Here is a 22,440-nt window from a genome sequence, read left to right on the forward strand (position 1 = left end):
TGTCCTTTCTTTTTCTATCAAGATTTTTGAATGAATTATACAGTGGACATTACCGCCACCTACAGGACACCGCCCTGGTGGAGGACTCCTTTTTATTCGCTTTCTGGTAATTTTACAAACAAGGAACAGTACAAAAGTGACATTTCATCTCAGCTAATGAACTGATGAATCTTATCACAGTGGTATGCCCTGACCAACCCTAAGTGGAAGCTACAACCATGTTTGTGTATGTCCGCCAAGGTAAGTAAGATTTGCAACAGTGTTTCATGTTTGTTTAGGGTTCCATATTCAAATAGTTTTCAGTGTCAGTTGTGCCACAAGAAGTGTGTTGTCCAAAATCTAGCCTAGATGCTGGAAATTAGACATAAAATAGATATTTTATTAATCTCCAAGAGAAATTCACGTTTCCAGCAGCTCTGCAAAAATGTCATAATAAACTTAATCACTTAAAATCAAACAAATAAGGCAAGCTTGGAGAGATAGGAAAATAGAGTAAGAATCAATAAATAAATAAATGCGGAACAGATGCATAATAAGGTACTAAGTCCAGTCCTGTGTGTGTATTCTATCCAGCCCCCACTGTTGTGTTGAAAAGCTGCATGGCATGTGGAAGGAATGATCTGCTCAGTCTTTCAGTGGGGCAGGACAGTGATAGTAATCTGCCATTGACACTGCTCTTCTGTCGGGAGATGATGCTTTGCACTGGATGAAGCTGGTTGTCCATGATGGCAAGGAGCCTACTCGGTGTCCGCTCAGTGTCCATCACAGATGTCAGGCTGTCCAGCTCAGTGCCAATGACACAGCCTGCCTTCCTCACCAGTTTGTCCAGCCGTGTGGTGTCCTCCTTGAGGCTGCTCCCCCAGCACACTACTCCATACAGGAGGACACTACCTACCACAGTCTGGTAGAAGATCTGTAGCAGCTTCTTGCATACGTTGAAGGCCTCCAGCCTTCTGAGGAAGTACAGACGGCTCTGCCGTTTTGTGTCTGTAGCTTCAATGCTAATTAGCTGTGTTTGTCCACACCTGTCTGACAGTGTGTGTCTCCAAGAAGCGCTATTGTGCAGTTTAGCAGCCTGCACTTGTCCAACGTAATAGATGTCTTATATCACCTAGACGAAGGTAACATAAAGAAGTGGGAGAGGAGGACACAAACGTTAGCACCACTATAGCTATGTGAGCTACAGTGCTAAAATTACACTCATATTTTAACATCAACATCATGCTAGGTTAGTCTATTCGCTGAATATAAACAAAACCATGAAAATAACAGCTCCCACTGTTGTCTGCAGCTGACTGACAGATAGTTGGCAGAGCCCCAAGGCTTTATTTTTAAAAGTGTAGTGAAATGTTTATACAAAGCTGTCCTCCAGTGCGCATGCAAACGAGGCAGGCTTATCGAGCCAAGGGCGGAGTCACAGCTTGTGTCATATCCATGAAGAAAGAGATTTACCTTCATGATGTCATCAAAAAATCAGACTTCAAAAGCAAGTGTTTTAGCACCGCCTTTTAAAAGTGTAACAAAGGAGAGGTGAGGGAGATCATAGGTTATTTTAACGTTTGTTGCTTATAAACAGGCTCTAGGAACACCCAGCATCACTGAAAAGTGCACTTTGCATAATAAAGCACCCTTAAGTGATTTATGCACCTTATTTCTGTGGCAATGCTAAAATGTCGCCGTACACTATTTAAAGTTTAACCACCTAGCGATTTAACCAATAAGACAGAGATGGGCAGATGCCCATCATTTTTGATGGCACACAAATGAAATGCACCTTTACAGTTTCCATTCTTTTGAGTAACACTGCCCTCTCGAGAAGAACTTTTACTGTGGCTAAACCTGAACTAGACCAATATTTATCTAAATAATTATAATTAGAACACTTGACTGCAACAACAATACACATAGTGACCCTTTCTGACTGTACTATCTTGAGATTTAGTCATTTCAAGTCAGCACACAGTCAGATGCATTGGATCCAGGTGTGACCACCAATACACTACACAGCCATACACAAACATAGCGTTTCCTGTGTAGTAACACACTCATCTTTTTGTCCCTGAATTATTTCTTTCTAGTTAATTTGTCCGACAATCACTGCGGGTTAGAGTTTGAGCCAATTGACGAATGCACTCACATTCATAGCCAAGCATTTCCCCTTAACAAGGACCCTTGTTAGACTCATAATTAGCCCATTAAAATGAGACAGGCTCTTTATTTGTCCATTCAAAAGCCCAGTAAGTTTTGCATGGAGCTTGATAATGAACATGAGGGGGACAGCAGAGAAGCAGCCTGTCGGTGGGACGCCCAGTCACTCCATAGAAATCCTGACTTTAGTGGTACATTCCGGCCCCTCTGGAAGGAGAGAGTGCTCTCAGCGACATATGGTCCTGTAGGGAAACAGTGTGACATCAGGCCTCTTGCTAATCAACTGTCTTTAATTTGCCCCCTTTCTCCTCACCCTTTTCTTCCAGCGCCACCGTCGCCTCTTAAGCTCTACTTAACTCAGAACGGGGCTCATCAAAGCGCCTTTCTCCTCTTTTCTTCTCATTTGAGCCCTGCGTGGTGTAACATTTGTGCCTTTTAATTGCCTCCACCTCGCACCGGCTCGTATGGAGACCCGTTGCACACACCCCCCCCAATTGTCACTTTCCCTCATGCATGTCCGCCGCCTTTACTTAAGGCCGAAGATAGTCACTTTGGTAATTGGCAAGGAAGTTCTTAAGTGCGGTGTCTGTCTGTGAGTCGAGATTACCTATAATTAAAGTCCACGATTGGCTCTGGTGGCTCTTTTCCCTCCTGTTGAGATGTTGCCTTAAGAGCTGCGCCGCCGCATTGACGGAACACACCTTTTCTGATTGTACCAAACTACAACTAAAGACACTAAACTTTGCCTTCTGGATGAACACATCTACAAATAAAGCATTAATACCATATTTCTTCAAATGGTGGCGTACTCGCCAAGAGACACCATGCCCCCAATTTATTTGCCAGGTACGTCCTTCACTAATTATGCCTTAAAACAGTATTTCCTCTAATACCGGCCTCCACTTCAATAGATGCCATGCCCCACTCACTCGACAGGTGCATCTTTCCCAAATTATGCTTTAAAACCTTATTTCCTCACATAGTGGCCTCCAATCCAGTAGACGCAGTGCACTACTAAATCAGTGTGCCGTCCATTCGTCACAAGTGAAGGATTAATAACACATTTCCTCAAATAGTGTCCTCCCCTCCATTACATGCCGTACCCCAATTGGTAGTGCAGTTTTCTCAATTAAACAGTGATGATTAATTTCCCTTAATACTGTCCTCTACTCCAACAGAAGCCGTTCCCCAATTACAACCAAGTGTGTCCTCAAAAGCATTACTATTTAATACCATATTTCTTCATTACATAGTATACTCCGTGCCAATAAATGCCGTATCTCAATTGCAGTACAGTGCTGTACTGGGTACATCTTCTTAAGCTTTAATACCGTATTTTCTTATATTAGTGGACTCTTCTTCAATAGATGCCGTGTCTCAAGTAACTGACAGGTGTGTCATCCACTCCTCACAAATGATGCATCAATACCATATTTCCTCAAATTGTGTCCTCCACACCAGTACACACCGTGCCTCACTGAATCGACACATGTGTTGTTCACTCTTCACAAATGAAGTGTCAGTACTACTGTATTACTTCCTCAATTAGCTGGCTCCACTCCATTAGACCCACGCCCCCACGTAATTGCTAACTGCATTGTCCACTCTTCACAAATGCAGCATTTCATGACGTATATTGGACTCCACTCCAGTACAGACCATGCCCCAGTTAAACGCCCAGTGCATTTGACTAGATAAACGTTGCATCTCAAAAAAAGGAATTTGGGGAGAAAAGTATGTGGCGACACTTGATGGCTGTCATGACCTTTGACTGACACCAACATGTGTCTACCACAAACACACACCGTCTATCGAGCAGACATGGCATCTGTAAAGCTGATGTTTATGGTGGAGTTTAGAGAGAATTTAATTCATTTTTACATTCTATTACACAAATCAGTATTATTAGAAAAAAATAATAATTTTGTTCAAAATGCACTCCTCACTTCAAGTGGCTATCTGGTGCTCAATTGAATAATATTTTCTTTGTGAAGTCTCACACCTCCCCGATCCCGTTGGTTCTTAGCCTCCTATGAGGCATGTCAGCATCCACGCCAGGTCCAGGTCTGGGCCTGATCTCGTCCATGCGTTTCCACGCAGATGGCTACTATGACTCCTACAACAAAGTATCAAATTATTTTATCAGCAGGTGGCAAAAGCAATTAACAACTGGCATAATGTGTTGATTAAAGTACATTCTACTCTCCAATGAAAGCAGAGCGCTCCTACTCATTTTCCACTCAAGTCGCTTGGCGTTCATCCACTGGGCGCAGCTGTTGCTCCCCGAAGATCTCAAGTGTGACTTTTTGACCTCATGCTTTTTGGCTTTTGCTGGGAGGTTGGACCACAATGACATTTTGGCTCATTGTGTGACAAGATGTGACAACGCATACTTGTTCTGTTAGCATCTGACCTCATGTTTACCATTGTCTATTTGTATTTGCTTCAGTGGATTTAAAGTGAAGTACTCTTCACAAATGTAGAGGGAGTCCGGGAGCAACAACTGCAAAAAAGAACAAACCGGCAACAAAAACATAACAATTATTTTTTATTTATTATTATTTATTGTTATTTGTTTATTTACAACAATACTAATGATGTTTGAGTGCATGATATCCGCCCCGAGGGATCCAAATGTGCTAAAATACATCATTAATTGCCATTATTCTGCCATTTACACAGTGGCGTACAGTTGATGCAGAAACATTTATTATACACTTGAAAGTGTATAATGTACACGTCAACATGTACATTATACACTTTCAATGTTCGTGTAATGTTTTTAATGTGAGTGTGACGTCAGTATTCTTGCTCATCGGACAATAAAATACAAAGAAATGCTGCATATTGGGTTGGGGGTCGTGCGTGAGCTGGAAGATGCTCGTCATTTCCTTGCACAGAGGGAAAGCCAGCGTTTTTTTTTTTTTTATTGAAATAGACAATTACAAATAATTTACAAACAAGTCAAATGCAACATATTTTTATGCTCTGCTGAATGAATGCATGAATTTGACTGCCAAGATGGAGGATTATATACCCAAACTCACCAGGAGATAATCAGACTTTTACAATAAGTATCAGACCTTTTCTTGGAGAAGGAGGGTGCGTGTACTTCATATACAGTTAAAAAGTAAGAACACATGTTTTTCAGTTTATAAAAAAAATAAAACAACTTGAAAACATTTGACATCCAAAGTGAATTAGTTGCTTCTTTTTTCTTGGTTAAATAACCAAGGAAAAAGAAGCAACGTCACTGCATGTGCACATAAATTGATGACAAAGAAGACACAAGTGACATGCTTTGACAATAACTTGTGTGCCTGCTTGATAATAATACAGTAACCTAATAAAAGGTGATGTGACCCATTTTGGGGACTAATCCTGTAGTGCATACATGTGCTTACACATTATAAAGTATCACTGTCACTTGTTTTTCGTACATTAAAATGTATAGAAAAGTATTACAGTAATCCCTCTTTTATCACGGTTAATTGGTTCCAGACTGGACTGTGAAGTAGGATTCAATATTGTTTTCGTAGTTAGAGCATAGAAAACCTGTTTATGACTTTCTAAATACGATTTTTACCATTATTGGAGCCCTGTAGACATGAAATAACACCTTTATAGTCACCTTAACACTCATATTACCCAATATGTTAGATATGATCAGAGAAAAAAAGCCATTTAAATATGACTCATGCTCAAGCTGTATTTGTTTTAGTTCATATGTCTTCCTCACTGGGTTGATATCCACAACTGAGGTAAACCTAAAAAAAGACTTTCTCTCTTCATTGTTAGAACCCAAACTATATTCCAAACTGTCACCCAAATGTAATTACAAATCCAGTTTCATGCATAACTTGCACCTCCCCTTTTGTTAAATGTCATTGGTCCCCCAAAAGTCATTTTTTGCACTTTTGAAAGCCATCCCACTGAACACTGAGCAAGCAGCTTTTTTTTTGTCAAAGGCAGAAAAATCTCATTTTCACTAATGGCTAATCAGTCTCATTCAACTGACTAGTGGCCTGCTTCCCCACTTCTACACCTGGCTCCTTTAATTACACTGCGACTGGAGTTTTGTCTGCTGTGGAAGGCCCACATTTCAAATATGGGTGGAAATTTCACAGAGAGAAAAATCATACATGCTTCAACCAATTCAATTACCCACCAATCAAAGCAGAAAGGCCTGTAATTGCAGTGAAAGGCTACCTAAGACTTTTCTGGGCACAGTGAGGGTATTATTAGTACAAAATAATGCAAACCTGCAGGGGGTGCTGTGCTCAAACAATTACATTTCCCTACAGAGCGCAATCTTACAGATCACTGAGAAAGGGTTTTTAATGTGACGGTAGCCCTCGGTGAGACATTACCTTATCATTTTGTGTTTTTAATTCTGCTATTATGCTAAATTGTGCGTGCATATGGTAGTTTGGGAGCGAGGGAGCATAAAATTAATGTGTCATTACGGGGGAAAAGCACATAATTCATGCGGCAATGAGATTTACGGAATGCTCAATGTCAATGTTGCTGGCAGAAGAGGTATTATTGTGAGCACAAGGGAATAATGCTCACTGATGACGTTTTTTAAATCCTCAATTTCATAGAAAAGTCAGGTACTCTTGGTTTTAGAAATGAAGATGTGCTGGAGATGGATATTATTAATATTAATCTCAAGGTCATGAGTTTATGAACAAGCTTCAGCTCCCTGTGATGCTGATGTTTATACTTTTCAAAAATGCTCAAATTCAAACACTCTTGTTTTCTCTCATTCTCATTGTCATATACGTATACAATACCGCTCAAAAGTTTTAGAACACCCCAACAAGTAAATTTCCCCGCTGTGGGATAAATAAAGTACATACAATACAATACAATAATTTTTCCAGTTATTTATTGAAATTCAAGTCGTTCAAGTTCAATGAATCGCTTCAAATGATACAAAGGAAAATGGTGAAGTGCCAGAGGTTAAAAAAAAAAAAAAAAAAAAAGGTAAGGTTAGCCAAAACTGAAAAATAATATCCACCTTCTATGCCGCTTATCCTCCCTACCTTGGCAGTTGGTGCAACTAATTCCTACAGGTGTTCCAAGTTCTGGAGTACTTACTACCCCCTCTGTCAGCATAAAAACAGTGTTCAGAACGCCCTGTGGTACTATACCCTAATGAACTTCGGTTGAACAGCATTGTACTGGAGAAAGTACCGGTAATTGGTTGCTACAAAATGGCAAGAAAGACGGGAATTAACAATGGAAGAGAGACAGACCGTCTTAACACTTAAAAATTTTGTTTTTTCCTCCACAGAAAGTGGAGTGTTGCAAAACTTTTGACCGGTAGTGTGTGTGTATGTATATATATATATATATATATATACTGTGTGTATATGTGTATATATATATATATATATATACTGTGTATATATGTATATACTGTATATATAATATGCCTTGCGATTGGCTGGCGACCAGTCCAGGGTGTACCCCGCCTGTCGCCCGAAGTCAGCTGGGATAGGCTCCAGCATACCCCCATGGCCCTAATGAGGAGAAGCGGCATAGAAAATGGATGGATGGATGGTTGTATATATAATAATACCTAGGGGCGTATTCAGGCCCTGTTCACATGGGAACACTCCTGAATTATTTTTTTTTGGCGAGTTGAAAAAAATTGCGTCCACACTGTGCCGGATTTGTAAATATTTTCTCTGATCTTGTTTGCTATATTTTGTAAAGGTGACTATAGGGGTGTTATTTCATTTCTAGAGGGCTCTAATAATGTTAACAACAACAAAAAAAACATATTTAGAAGGTCGTAAACATGTTTTCTATGGTTTTGTATGGAAATATTTGTATAGTAAGTATTTGATTGATAAATAAGCAATCCTACTTGGCTGCACGGTGACCGAGTAGTTTGTATGTTGGCCACACAGTCACCGTTTCCTCACTGACTCGCGAGCGACACAGTATTTAAATGATTAGTAGTAATTCTGAAGTCAAGGAGACGTCACGAGATGAGAACATGGTCATAAATTAGCTGCACCGCTGTATAAGCCGCAGGGTTCAAAGTTTAAGAAAAAAGTCGCGGCTTCTACACCGGAAATTACGGTATACTTTTGGATAAAGATCTCTCTCATCCTTTACTGTATACAGGTGCATGTCAATACATGTGAATATCTCCATGAACGTTCATTACAAAGAGCTTCTGGTGACTGTTCAAAGCGTCATGCTTTGAACAGTCACCAGAAGCTCATAGAATGCTTATAGAATGATTTATTTCAAGGTACAAAGGGTGACATACAAACATACAGTGTATTTCTGTCTAGAGATGACTGCAGGCTGATCAACTCTCTTTTACACACACAAACACACACACTAATGAGTCATAAAGCCTCACTGCCACCTCAACTTGACAAATGGCAAATGTCAGTGGCATATTCTCCCGGTAGGCATAATTTTATTAAGTGCAAATATCACTGCGCTCCTTAGGAGACACTCAAAGGTTAGACCAACAGCTGTAGCAGTTTCATGTGTGTTATAGCTGGGATTTAGAAGCCGGACCAGCTCCTGCTCCACTTGATGGACGCAAGCAGTCAAGCATGCGGTGGAGTGACGCTCCAACTAACAAAATGCAATAAGCAAAGATCATGTTTATTTAAAAGCCTAAAACAAAAAAACTAATAGGGGACAGTGGGGCAAGGAGGCTAGACGGCCAGATCATTTTAAGCCTGTTTATTGGCCGTGGTAATTTGTTGACTCACTCATCCATGCACAGTCTTTATGTTTAATGCAGGCTTCCAGAGGAGAAAGAAGAGGAAGGGAGGGGGGGTTGACAGGCAACGGGGGGGGGGGGGGGGGGGGGGGGGGGGGGGGGGGGGGGGGGGTTACCCAGAGAGATTAGCCTGTACCTCACAGTGTCAGAGCTCGAGGTGGGTGAATATGAACAATTAAAGGGGGCCTCAGATGCTTATAAGGACTTCTGAGTCGTGCTTGATACATCTGCGCAATAATTGATGGGGATACTCCTGGTCGGATTTGTACATTATATACATACAGTACATATACCACTAATATATATAGTCTTTTTCACTAATTGTTACAGGTGCCGCAATAGTGTATTGGAAGTGTGTAGTCCAAAATCTAGCCTTGACGCTGGAATGTAGACAGCTTGAAAATGTCCTACTTTTAGTAAGTCCTACTGGGAATACGCTGTTTTGTGTCTGTAGCTTTAATGCTAATGAGCGCTGTTTTTAACGCTATTGTGTGCTTTTAACATATACAGTGGAACCTTGGTTAGCGTCATTAATCTGTTCCGGAAGGTCCGACTCTCACCAAAACGTACCCTAGCGAATCAATTTTTACCAAGAAATATTAATTCATTCATGTTCTATGCCGCTTATCGTCACTAGGGTCGCGGGGGTATGCTGGAGCCTATCCCAGCTGACTCTCGGGCGAGAGGCGGGGTAGAACCTGGACCGGTCGCCAGCCAATAACAGCCCATAAGAAATAATGTAAACCCAATTAATCAGTTCCACAAATCCAAAAATGTTAACACAAAACACTTTTTTTTAATAGTTTTACAATTGTAGTTTTACATACAGAAAACAATTTAAAGTGCATATAAATGGACTGATATTTTTGTTGGGTGTACTTACAATAATTCTGACATGATCCTTCATTTCCAGTTCCATCCAGCTGTCAGTTGGACGTCTAGGATTTAACATGACACCTGTCAAGACCTGCGCTGGTCTGGGCACATGTGGTCAAACACATCTCCCGTGTGAGTCGCATTTAGGGAAAGTTTTACCTCTGTCGTCTCTATTTAGGGACCCCTGCAACACCAGCCTCTCGCCAAGGGCTACTAATGGAGAGTGAAGCCGAGGTACTGTACTGTCTTCACACTGTGAAATTTCACGATGGATAACTGTTATGTCGAGTGTGTTAAAAGCGGTGTGACAGTTGTTTGCACGTGTTCCCCAAAAGTCGACTGTTTTGTGTCTTCATTGTTTTTAATACCAGAACAGGCAGCAATGTCATGTTGGATTTCATATTGAAGACGGACCATGCTGGACTTTAACTGAACACCTGTCCAGCTCATATCTTTTGTGCGATAATTTGGAATTCGACATAAAGTTTTGGGAATAATAAGCCTCTAAATTGGCAAATTAGTTGAAAGGGCACCAAAACAGGAACTTGTGTGTGTTTCGTTTTCTCTTTGGCTTTTTGTGGCTCTTTCTCTCCACAGAGGAGCAAGAGAAGATGACCATGAAATAGGAAGAAGAAGAATATATACATAATAGATATAGAAATATAGAAAATTAGCTGGCTCACATTCAAAGCGTTCAAGGCTCCAGCGTCACTATTTTTACAGTGATAAACTTCTTTTTACACTTCTATTATGCAAACCAAAAGTTTGACATGATGTTATGTGTCCTTGGAGCTTGGTAATGAGCAGCACACATGAGAAAAACCCATCAGCTCTCCCGCTTTTGAGAAAAGAGGCGCTTTTGAAGTTGCAGCTTTCATGACGTCATGAGGAAGGAACAACCTCCTTCCTTAAAATAAAAATCAGGCTTTGCTACACATCTTAAAATAAACCCTGGAGCTATGCCGACTGACACGTTTGATCATTATGTTTTTCTTCAGTGAAATAGGCCAACGTAGCATGATGTTGCTGTTAAAATGTGAGTGTAATGTTAGCACTGTAGCTCACATAGCTATGCTACGCTTGTGTCTTCCCCCACTCCTTAATGTTACATATTATGAGTGTCACAGCTGTCATAAATAATAGCCATCGGGGGAGCCGCAGCTACTGTATATGAAGTGATGATCATATCATAGAGGAAGCAGTGGACAATGTTCTTTACACCTTCCCGCCTAAAATAAATCCATTGTACATGATATGCAAAAACATCTGTGCCCTTCTGTGAACCTCACCACACACACACACACACTGTACAGCTGCACTGACGACCCAGCTGCTGTGTAGTGGAAGCTCCTTAGGGTGTGTGTCTGCACTCCCCGGTATCACTTGACTCCTCTCTCTCTCTTTCCACCAGTGCTCTCATAAGATAATGTGACAAGGTGTCAGTCAAACTGAGGCCTGAGGGTTCCATGGTGACAAGAAGGTTTTAAGGCGCAAACACTTTTGTGAGCATCACCAGGGAGAAGGCAACAGCGGGGATCACACCACAGACCAGGTCTGACATATCTCTTCTTTTTTTTTTTTTTTAACTCTTTATCCTGACCCCCTTAGAAGGAAGTAGTCGCTCGGCAGGGGTCACCAATTTTTTTTTTTTTTTAAATAAAATAAAAACTGTTAAGCCATCCTCTCTGGTTTATATAATAATCCTGATATCTGTTCCATCTTTCCGCCCAGGGGCCCACACTGGGCAGGATGCTGGCTGGGTGCTGCCACTCTTCCACTCAGAAGCTGTGATTTGTTTTGATAGCGCTGTCATTTTAGAGGGGGGGCGGGGCTAAAGACACCTGTGGAGGTTGATGGGTAAAGTTGACAGTATTGGACAGGACTTAATATCTTTGGATGGCCTACAAGGCTTCTGGCTCTGGTAGCTCTTCTGGAGAACATCAAACAACCATAAAAGTGTCCGGCTGACTCAAAAAAATGACAATGATCCTCATTTTTGTTCTGTTCCAGTCCTGTAAGGGACAGTAAAGCACTTAACTGCACAAATGTATTAACTGTAGTGCCATCTGCTGGATTTAGGTGGTCACTTCCTGTCTTGGCCCCAATGCAAGCGGACTGACTATACTGTATCTATGAAAAGTGGGGGGGGACCAAAATGTGTATTGTTACCTGAATCTGCACAAAAAGTAGACGTTTTATTTAATGTAACAAAGGTTTTATGCAAATTGGATATTAAGTCATAATGTTGCAAACAAACGATCAATTAGGCAATCAAGAAGAAGCCATATAAAAACATACAAATAATTCTAAAAAATAATATAATAAATATATAATAATAGAATGTAATTAATTAATTAGGGCTGCAAGATAATTATCGGCCGAAAATTATTGGGCCAATATCAGGAATTATGATGTCATACCGATAAATCCGATAACATGAAAAAAATAGCTTTGATAACCAATTTTAAAAAATTCCAATGAGGCGAGGTCACCCGTACTATGCTGTAGGTGGGTTAGCGTGGGCAAATCAAGCGCGCCTTTTCTGTGATGTGCTGCAAACGACCTGTTGTAATTTCCCGATCTCACTTGTAAACAAACATGGAGTCCGTCGTGTGGGACTTCAGTGTGACTTCATCATGAAAATGATGACGTTGGATGACCAGCCCTTTACCGTCGTTGAAGATACTGGCTTTTGTCGGCTCGTGAAGCCCTTGGAGCCACGGTTTTTACTTCTGAGCCACCTCTATTTTTTTTATGTTTTGTTAATGGTAGTGATGTCAAATCTACAGGTACAGTTTGTCAAATCCATCCTTGTTTTGAGTCGTTCTCATCTCCAGGTGTGCACAAACTACAGTTCAATCGAAATGTTTAAATGGATATAAAAAGTTATCGGTATCGGTCTTGAGAAGCAGGAAGTTATCGGTATCAACTTGAAAAGAAATATATATTGTGCATCCCTACAAATTATTATGGTAAGAATTGGTGGGGTTTTTTTTGTTCAATGTGTTCCCAAAAATCATTAGATTTTTACATTTTTATTTTTTTATTAAATCCAAGCAATACAAGCAAATAATTTAACTTACAGGTTAAATGAATTAATCCTGAATGAATAATAATGTATTTATTTCTGCGAGATATTCCAAAATAAGATATCATATACCTGTATACTGTATACAGTATGATCAAATGTGTTTTTTTTTATTGATTCAATCAAAAGAACTACTTCATTTTAATGATAAAAATCCATTGCATCTCGACACTCAATCTGGCAAAGGAATGAAGAATGATGAATATTTCCTCACTTTTGTTAATATAACACATTTTTTTACATGTTCCTAAATATGTCTGTTAATAATGCATGCATTATAATTGTTTGGCCTCGGTGGAAGTCGATTTTACTTACAGCATTGCAGTTGAATACATTTGTCCCCTGCTATGCAACACTTCCGGTATACCAACATTGATGTATAGAGCAAATAACGTGTGTCCACTCTATGCCGTGGCAGCAAAATGTAAATATGATCCGATCAGAGGCTTTCCTGCAGAGGGCCTCGGCTGGTGAATCCCTCAATGGACAGTGATCTCCCGGGTGCTTGTCTTGATGCGAGAGCCTTTATCACAGAGCATCACGGACTCCACCTGGCTGTCCTTCGGCCTCATGTAGAGAACAAAAGAGTCCTTCAGCAGAAATGGTAGAGGGCCTCAATGCAGTGAATCTTCTTGAACACATGTAAGCATTGACATAACATATGTCGTATGTGCTGCATGAATAAGAATTCATGGATTCTAAGAAATAATAATAATGGTCTTCTTTCCTAGCAATGACATGTTGCACAGGTATGAGGTAATATTACATTTTGCTAGAATGTAAAAACGGTTAAGCATTATTATTATAATAGCGCTGACTAATTACAGTAGTCATTTCACTTTTCTTACTTACATGTAGCTACTCTTCACATTATGCGGGTCTGTGAATAGACAGCGCTTTCCTTTGTGTGCATATGAGTGGATAGTCACATGCTTATATCTTATGTAAATGGACAGACGTGTTTACATTATACTGTATGTGTATAAGAATGGACAAACATGTTGCATTATGCATTTATGCGAATGGACAGACAAATACTTACGTTGTGTGAGAATGTCAATGGACAGACATGTTTACACTTGCTGGAGAAGTCACTGTCAGACTAGTTGGAGGGAGACGAGCGAGCCGGTGTAGTGTACGGTGGCGCCTTGGTGCAGTAGCATGATCCTGGCTTTATTGCTGTGTCAGCGATAGGCATTTTTATGGGCATCTCAATTACCCGTGTTTTTTGTTGCTGTTTGAAGGCGGTCTCGAAATGTAACCCCCGTGAATAGTGGGGCTCTGCTGTACTTGATGCGCATGTGAATGGATGGACAGACTTTTACATTTTGCGCATGTCAACAGACAGATATGTGTTTATATCATGTGTGCATGTGAGTGGACAGGCATATGATTGCATTATGTGTGCATGTGACTAGACACGGATATGCTTGCATAGTGCACAGGCAGATGTTATTTTGTTGTGTGCATGTGAATGTACAGACAGTTTACCTTATGGGTGTTTGTGCATCGTGTATGTGAACGGACACATGTTTACATTGTGTGGAAACCGTGTGTGAATGGACAGACGCTTATGCAGGCGCTTACATGAGGTGCGTGTTTTGTATGACAGGACGGACAGTTGTGGTGCGTGACAAACAATTGTGATGTGGTCATAACAGCGTGTTTCCAAACGACTACGAGGGCCTTAAAAAGGTCACCTTGTTTATTTATGAAATGACATGACCAGCCACAAAACAAGGTGCACGTGCACATCGAAAGACCCGCTACATTTGGCATCCAAAATATTGGAAACAGTTCTCAGTATGATTGTGCTGAAGTTCTACGCCATTGCATGAAGTGCCTGATGAGTGTGATGTGTGTCATATTTTATTTTTTTATTAATTTTGTATAAAAGTCTCCTATTGAGTTTTCAAACCCTTAAAAAAATCAGAGGAATCACTTCTTCACCCCCCAAAAATGAGGGGAAAAACATGTCATATGATCACTTTAATGAGCTTATCAAAATGTAGTTGTGCACAATAATACTTTACTTAGTTATGTTCTAAAACGCTTAGTTTTAATACAAATGCTTACTTTGCACTTATTCATCATTATTCTTATAACAACATGTCATCTCCTTGGCCATCCGTACCAGGATGCCGTGGACTGTCGCGGCCATCTTGGCTCTTTCAGTGATGGTTTCTTTGCTCCTGCCTGCTGTGTTTCCCCTCATTAATGCCAGGTATTCTCCATCTTCCTCTTCCTCTTCCACATGCCGCAATTCAACAATTACCGTTAGCTTTCACGGCTCATTAGCAAGCTCACCCTCACAAAAGTTTTGACGGGCAACTCGTCTTCTTTTGACGGGCAACTCAACTAAGTGAACAAAGTGAAGTGAAGTAAGTGCAGCTGTTATATTAAAATGTAGTCACACGAGTGTCAGACACGAGTCACAAGTGGTCACACGAGTGTAAAAAGAGAAAGACTTCAACTAGACATCAAGCTAACAACAGCGCCTTGATTGGGGGGGGAAGATGTGATAGACTGACCCGGGACACAATGGTTGGACAACGGGTGTGTCCAAACTCTTTCCACTGAGGGCCAGCATACCCACGACCCTCATGAGGAGAAGCGGTATAGAAAATGGATGGATATTTCAACTCTATGCTACTAAAATTACTTTATTTTTTTTAAGTTTATTCTTGTAAATTTGTGACTTTTTTCTCTTTAGGATACAAATTTTCACTTAATTTTTTTAGTTACTACAGTATTTTAACTTTCTCCTTGTAAATTTTTGTTTCTTAATTATGACTTGATTCCTATACTTTAGCTTTATTCTCATAACATTCTAACTTTTTCTGCGACCTAATTTTCCTAAATGTACAACATTATTCATTGTTTTGTATGTTTCTCACAATGTTACAGCTTTTAAAACATATATATATTTTTTAACATTTCAAGTTTATGCTACTAAAATGATGTTACTTATCCTCGTAATGTTATGGCGTTGTTCTTGTAAAATTACAACTTTTTCTCATTAGATTGCAATTTTTTTTCTTTTAATATTTGGACCTTATTCTTGGAAAATTGCTGATGATTTTTCCAATTTTGCTGTTGTTTTTTTGTTTTGTTTTGTTCTGTTTTGTGTTGTTGTTAAATTCTATTTTTAGGATGTGCTGCGGGTCAATTATACACCAGCCGTGGGCCCCACTGTGGACACCTCTGCATTACAATATTGTAGTGTACTGTACCACACAGGAAGCTTTACTTGTGGGCCAATCAGCAGACAGCAAGATGCTACTTCACATCAAAGGTATTGGTTCAGAGCATAATTTACATACATAGGAGCCCAACAGGTGGCTGACAATGTTGACTTATGGCCAACTGCTAATGGAACTTGTGTGTAAGGAGTAAGAAGTTCCATAGGTTTCGACCATTTATGACACACTTTATCTTTTAATAACTGTAGGAAGTATGTCTAAAGTTTTGACTGGTTGACTAGCATGAATTAACTTGAGACAAATGTGCACATTAGCACTCAATAAGTCATCCAAACTTACCTTTATGCATTCCCACATAGTATCAGCATTTGACACCAAATATGAGGTGAAAGAAAAACGGTAAAAATACAGTAGTAGTCTATCTTTGCGGCATGAGGGAAAGTTAGCACACGCACGATGGTGCGTTCAGTGACCGTCGAACAAAGTGGGACGGGTCGCCGCTTGCAACAAACAACATATAAATGCCAAAACTATAGGATTTGTTGCTGTATATTATTTTTAAATAAAATAGTGGCCCATATTTACATAAAATTTGATGTAGTTACAGTTGTTTTTATTTATCATTGCACCTGAAAGCTTCCCGCAGACTGCTTCGGCCCCACCCGTGGACCGGTAGTGGGCTGCGGCCCAGTGGTTGGGACCCCTGCACAAGCAGGTCGTTTTTCTTTTGCACATTCTCTGTTCTGTATTGCTGCTGGTTTTGCTCTGATAATTATAACAAATTGTTGTAGATATTATTTCATATTGGTGAATTTATTATCTAGTTATCACCATGTTAATGCTGCTGAAGTAATTAAATTACTACTCTGTTCAACTTACATCTCACAAAATTCTGTAAAAATAAAAAGACATCCTTTTGGGCCAAAATGTACATGTTTTCCGTTGTAAAAGTAATTTAGCACCAGTATTTGATCAAATTAAAACAATGAAACTGAATAATAATAAAACTGCCCCTATAGCAACATCCATGCTATTGGATTTGTCTTATTAGTTTGTTTGTTGTTTGCAGGCCTGACTGAAAATAATGTAGGATGCTAGTGACAGAACTGTACGGCTTGCCTTTTGAGGCGGCTGGACGACCGGTAGTTCAGAGTTTACCGGTAGTTTAGTTTAAACAGAAAAAAACAAAAAAAAAAATGAAGAAAAACATGTTTGTCAGCAGTTAACAACTTATTTTACGGTCCATGGAGAATAACATAAGATGTTAGGAATAGAACTTGATGCAAAACCCAGTGGATCTCCACCCAAGGGGGATGGTGACAAATATATATTGTACAATACCGTATTTATCCATGTGCATAATAAACTAGATTTGTTCTCTACGGAAAAGTATGTTTGTCAATGCGTTGGGACTGTCACCAAATTTGTTTTGCAAATATATAATTAGTTTTCATGAAACAAACAACTTTATTAATAATAAAATGATCTTTGGAGGATACCCCAGTGTGATCAGAGAAAAGAAAGTTGAGATTAAAATTTGATAACGAACAAACTCAGGTTTTGTCTTTGATGTATTGAAAATATGGAAACGTCTGTTTTTAAATCACAAACCTCATTTATTATTATTTTCCTTTTATTATAATATTAAAAAAAACAACTCATTTACTTTTCTAAAGTCGACAGGAAGTGAAGCCTCTCCAGTCAATGCGAGAAAGGCAGTGGCACTACAACAACCCTTAGCAACTATTGGTGTAAAACAAACACGTGACCGCAACTCATACAGGAAGTAGCTCACGCAGAAGCGTGGCTATTTGTTTACATCCGACCTCGGCCGGGAATTCACTTTGCCGTTCCAACTGTTCATTTTCTTTGAAAGAAAAACCTTTTTTTAATACATTCCCCGAAACATCGACTGATCAATGTGCGTCGGCTGTGTGGACGGCTTAAATAATTAGCCTCCGACGAAACATGCTAATGCTAAATAGCACGGTACTACTAGCATGTGAGTAACATCAGTTAAATTAATTATGTCACCCTTTGAACAAAGCCGGTTTCAGCATTTGTTTTTATGCCTATATTTGACTTGTAGCTTGCTACCAAAGAAGCTAACACAAGAACCTGTCATAAGCGACACAAGGACTGGTAAGAATTCACCGGTCAGTGCACACATGTTTATTTGCATTTTTATCTAGTAGCTTTTGCTGCTTATTAATATATACCCTCGAACGTCCCTCTTTTTCACAGGGACCTGGACGATGTTAAGGAGTCAGTCACGTCCTATTGCACCATGGCATTGTCTGAGGTTCACTGGGATAAGGATGTCCCCCTCCCTAGGCTGGGTCCAGTCCAGGCTAAAGTCACCGTGGGCCTGGTGGCACTTCTGTGCTTCATCAACAGTTATGATGGGGAATTTGTGTTTGACGATTCAGAAGCCATCGTCAACAACAAGGTAGTAGTGCTCACAGAGCAGAGCATGCCCTCAGTACAGTGGTACCTCGGTTTATAAAGTTAATTTGTTCGTATCTGGGAGCAAATTTAGCTGTAGTAAATAAATAAAGGAGACGATGAGACAATGCCAATGAGAAATATTGTCATGTTTTAATCTCACAAGATCTCGTGACACCCACATTAGTGGTGGGTACCCATACATTTTAATCTTTAAAGGCATTTAACATTTAGGGCTTACCCCTGGATTGTGTCGTGAGTGAACAATGGCAATTGAAGAGAGAGATGGATGGTTCCGTATAAATACAGACCAAAGACTGTCTTTGTGTTGCAGGATTTGAGAGCAACAACGCCATGGAACAACATCTGGAGCAATGACTTCTGGGGAAGCAACCTGAGCAGCAACTCCAGTCACAAATCCTACAGACCACTCACTGTCTTTACATTCAGGTTATGACTCAACTATGTCTGGCACTCATTTGAACTGAGATGGCTCTGCCACATGCAACTACTATTTTTTGTTGTTGTCCACAAATAAAAATCATCACACTTCTGATGCTGTTGCAGGTTGAACTACATATTAGCGGGCGGCCTGCACCCTGTTGGCTTCCACGTGCTGAACATCCTCCTTCATGCTGTCATATCTGTTCTCATGGTGGACATGTTTGCCCTGCTCATAGGCGGAATGGCTAACGATGAGCACGGTTACATCCTAAATCGTGCTCCCAAGACCTCCCTGCTGGCCGCGCTCCTCTTCGCCGCACACCCGGTCCATACGGAAAGTGTAAGATTACGCTGCATGCAACATTACGGACCCCTGTATAATCCAGTATAAGAGCTGTATCGAAAATTCTGGCGTTAAAAAGAAAAACAAAAGAATCAGATGTCCACCAATATGGAAGGAACTTAAAAAATACTGTCCACATTCACCCTGTGCTGCACTCATCCACGCTTCTGCATTACTGTCCTGTATATTTCTATTATGCAAGTGGGCGGTTGTCATCAATAACTGATAAGAGGAATTATTAATATTATTAATGGTACCACAGGTCTACATTGCATGACAGTGCATGTGCTCATGCATGAAAAGCATACAACAGGCTCTGACTTTGTGCACTATTTGGAGTTATGTGGTTCTTTTGATTCAGCACAGTGGCAGTTATCCTTAATAACTGGTTGGGGAGAGTTGGTCGGTGTTCTTGTGAGTCGCTCTGTTTTTTTTCTATTATATGCGTGTCTGTTTTCATTAATAACTGGTGGCAGGACAGATCACGTGGATTATGTATGGCTGGGTGCCTGTGCGTGTGCCTTGTACTTTGTGAATTATTTCAGTAGCTATCAGAGAAGGTGGCTGTTTTCATTAATAACCGGTGGGAGGCCAAATCACGTAGATTATTTACCAGAAATCTAGTTTTTGTGCCTGTGCGTGTGCTTGTGTATGACCAAACACGGTGTTGACATTTTACTTTGTGAATTACAGTCAAACCTGTCTTAGCGGCCACCTTTATAGAACGGCCACCTGCCTATAGCAGCCACTGAAAAATCCCCCGCAGCAAATTTACATGTTATAGACCCTGTGTATAGCAGTCACCTGTCCAACGTGGCCAGCGGCCACCCATTTTGTCTCCCTTGATCAATATCTGACTGCATATAGCGGCCAAATTACCAACTCAAGTAGAAGCTTCATGCACGAAAAAGTTTTGTTTTTCAATCAATGAAGCCGTCGTGTGTAGACTTTAATTACTGAGTCCTAGCTCAGTCACAATCATTCACAAGATCCACACAAACTGTCAGTTGTTCCACATAAAAAAGCCGTCTTCTTTTGAGCTTGCTATTTCCTGGTCAAACATGTAACTTTAAGAGCATTTGCACCAAAACATTACCGCAAAGTAGGCTGGGAACAGGACGTGCTCCAAGCGACGCTACAATAAAAGAAAAACATACGCTAGCATGCATGCGGCAGCGGGAGCAAAACTGAGTTCGGTTGTACTTAATTGAAGTATTTTAGAATGTACTCACGTTATTTTTCATCAATCCTCATCCACAAATCCATCAAAGTCCTCATCTTCTGTATTCGACACAAACAAAGCCGTCTTCTTTTCCGTTCGCTACTAGTCTGTTAAGCAGCTCAGAACACACACACATCTCTCAACATCGTCTCTCCTTCCTGCTTGCCCACAAGGCAAAGGTTAAACAAGCCCCACTACATAGCTGTCCAGCCAATGCCTGTAAGAAATGACACCGTTTATTTCCTGGTGTGCACTGGTCAATACTGTAATGCTGCTTGTTGTGGGGAAGGAGAGACTCACGTCGCCGATGCACTTTAATGGCTTTATTAAAAGCGGAGAACATTGCAGGAGTTTACATCCACGCCAACATAAACACACTTCCCAACTCTCTCGAAACTCACAGCTAACACTGAGCCTAGCTCTCCTGCTCGGGACGCCCACCGTCACTTCCCGTCACTTCCTGATGAACTAAAGCTGTAATGAAACTGCCGTATAAAAAGTAAAATATAAAAAACAAGCGTAAGACATTACTAGCACAGCTTTGTTCTGTCAGTTATTAATAATCAGTTATTATTAAGCCTCTAGCTTCCTTTTAGTAAGTAAAAACCTTGGCTATGATTGCACTACATTGTCATGTAGACCTACAAAGTACACTTGGAAGAACAAGAGGTGAATAAATGTATTGCAACTGATGTGAAACTGATGAGGGGTAGGATTAAATAAGCTTTGCTTCTTCCTACTCCTTTTTGGACATACAAAATTGTGAATTGTACTATGTGATGTGCTACTGTTTGACTCATATGCATGTTCAGGATTAAAACCCTGAACTATGATAATAACAAGCCTAGTAGTGCTGTACAACTTTTATCCGCAGTCCGCAGTGCCCTCTACTGGTCAACATTATTATTTCTTTTCCCCCTTTTTTTCTTTTTTTTCCTCTACTGGTCAACATTCAAACTGGACGCCAACCTGTCTATAGAGGCCACCTGTCTATAGCGGCCACTTTTGCAGACTCCCTCTACCCCGCTATAGACAAGTTTGACTGTATTTCGGTAGGTATCAGGTATGGTGGCTTTTCATTAATAACTGGCAGGAATAGTGATCACATTGAATATACAACATGTCTTGACTGGCCACCCGTGTGTGCTTGTGCAAAGGTCTGCAAAATGTGCAAATTGGAAAATGTAATCCTTTTAAATCATTACATCGCAGGTGCACTGACAGAAAGTTGTACTTTAAACAGACCAGGTTTCACATGTCAAAAATAGACCTACCAGCTCAATTGATGCCAATTAAGCAAGCTCCTGTCCTCTGCTTTGAACTTGTCCATGAGACAGTTGCCTTTGGAGACTTTGTAGCATGTTAGATTTTTATTTTTGGTGAGGCTCGGCAGTGTTGTAAACTAACAGCTAACTAAGACAGACATACCCCTGCAATGGCGTGTGGTGGCGGCTGCGTATCGTCTCTGTGTCATCCTGAGCGTCGCCACACTAAACGTGCAGTGGTTCCATGCCAAGAAGAAAAAAGGCCGTCTCAGCTGGGAGCACCAGGACCAAGGTGCGTGTGGCCATGCAACCTCGCTATTAGCTGCGTTGGGATGCTTATTGACCTGCGAGTGCGTACGTGTGTGTTTGCTAGAAGCGTGGCTGGAAGGCGCCGGCTTCCTCTGCCTTTTCTCTTTAATCATGCAGAGCAAGGGTGGGGTGGCTGTTGGCTTGGACCTGCTGTACGTATCAAAGCAAGGCAACCCCCAGGATGTGAAAACATATTGTACCCACACACACTGTAGACTCACACACAACGAGGAGGGATTAATGAGAGAGTCTGTCCTCCTCTGAGTAATCCTCCAGTTGCAGCGAAACACAAAACATGAAATGTGCAAGGAAGTGATTTGCAATAACTACAATAGTT

The 22,440-nt window shown here is 40.6% G+C and overlaps 2 protein-coding genes across 13 annotated transcripts in view; both read left to right on the plus strand.

The window, feature by feature from the left end:
- The window catches only part of nalcn (sodium leak channel, non-selective), a 96,557-nt gene extending 83,718 nt beyond the window's left edge, over positions 1-12,839 (plus strand). Inside the window, exons 45-49 of one of the 4 annotated variants that reach the window (XR_008572420.1) lie at positions 23-106; positions 181-240; positions 9,963-10,018; positions 11,196-11,336; positions 11,516-12,839. The gene's annotated coding sequence lies outside the window, so the exon portion shown is untranslated. Of the gene's footprint in view, positions 1-22; positions 899-9,821; positions 10,293-11,195; positions 11,337-11,515 lie in introns of those variants that run through there. The other 3 variants (XR_008572421.1, XR_008572422.1, XM_054786783.1) reach the window with 3 other exon arrangements.
- Positions 12,840-17,844: 5,005 nt separating this feature from the next.
- The window catches only part of tmtc4 (transmembrane O-mannosyltransferase targeting cadherins 4), a 131,227-nt gene continuing 126,631 nt past the window's right edge, over positions 17,845-22,440 (plus strand). For 8 of the 9 annotated variants that reach the window (XR_008572546.1, XR_008572549.1, XR_008572548.1 and 5 more), the window contains exons 1-5: positions 17,845-18,077; positions 18,165-18,217; positions 18,320-18,524; positions 18,855-18,970; positions 19,088-19,304. Coding sequence is in view for 2 of the 9 variants with exons in the window: in XM_054788374.1 (XP_054644349.1) it covers positions 18,363-18,524; positions 18,855-18,970; positions 19,088-19,304 (495 nt within the window). In the remaining 7 variants the exon portion in view is untranslated. Of the gene's footprint in view, positions 18,078-18,164; positions 18,232-18,319; positions 18,525-18,854; positions 18,971-19,087; positions 19,305-22,440 lie in introns of all 9 variants that reach the window. The other variant, XM_054788376.1, reaches the window with a different exon arrangement.

This window comes from Dunckerocampus dactyliophorus, chromosome 9 (assembly GCF_027744805.1).
Source record: "Dunckerocampus dactyliophorus isolate RoL2022-P2 chromosome 9, RoL_Ddac_1.1, whole genome shotgun sequence".
Lineage (NCBI taxonomy): Eukaryota > Metazoa > Chordata > Actinopteri > Syngnathiformes > Syngnathidae > Dunckerocampus > Dunckerocampus dactyliophorus.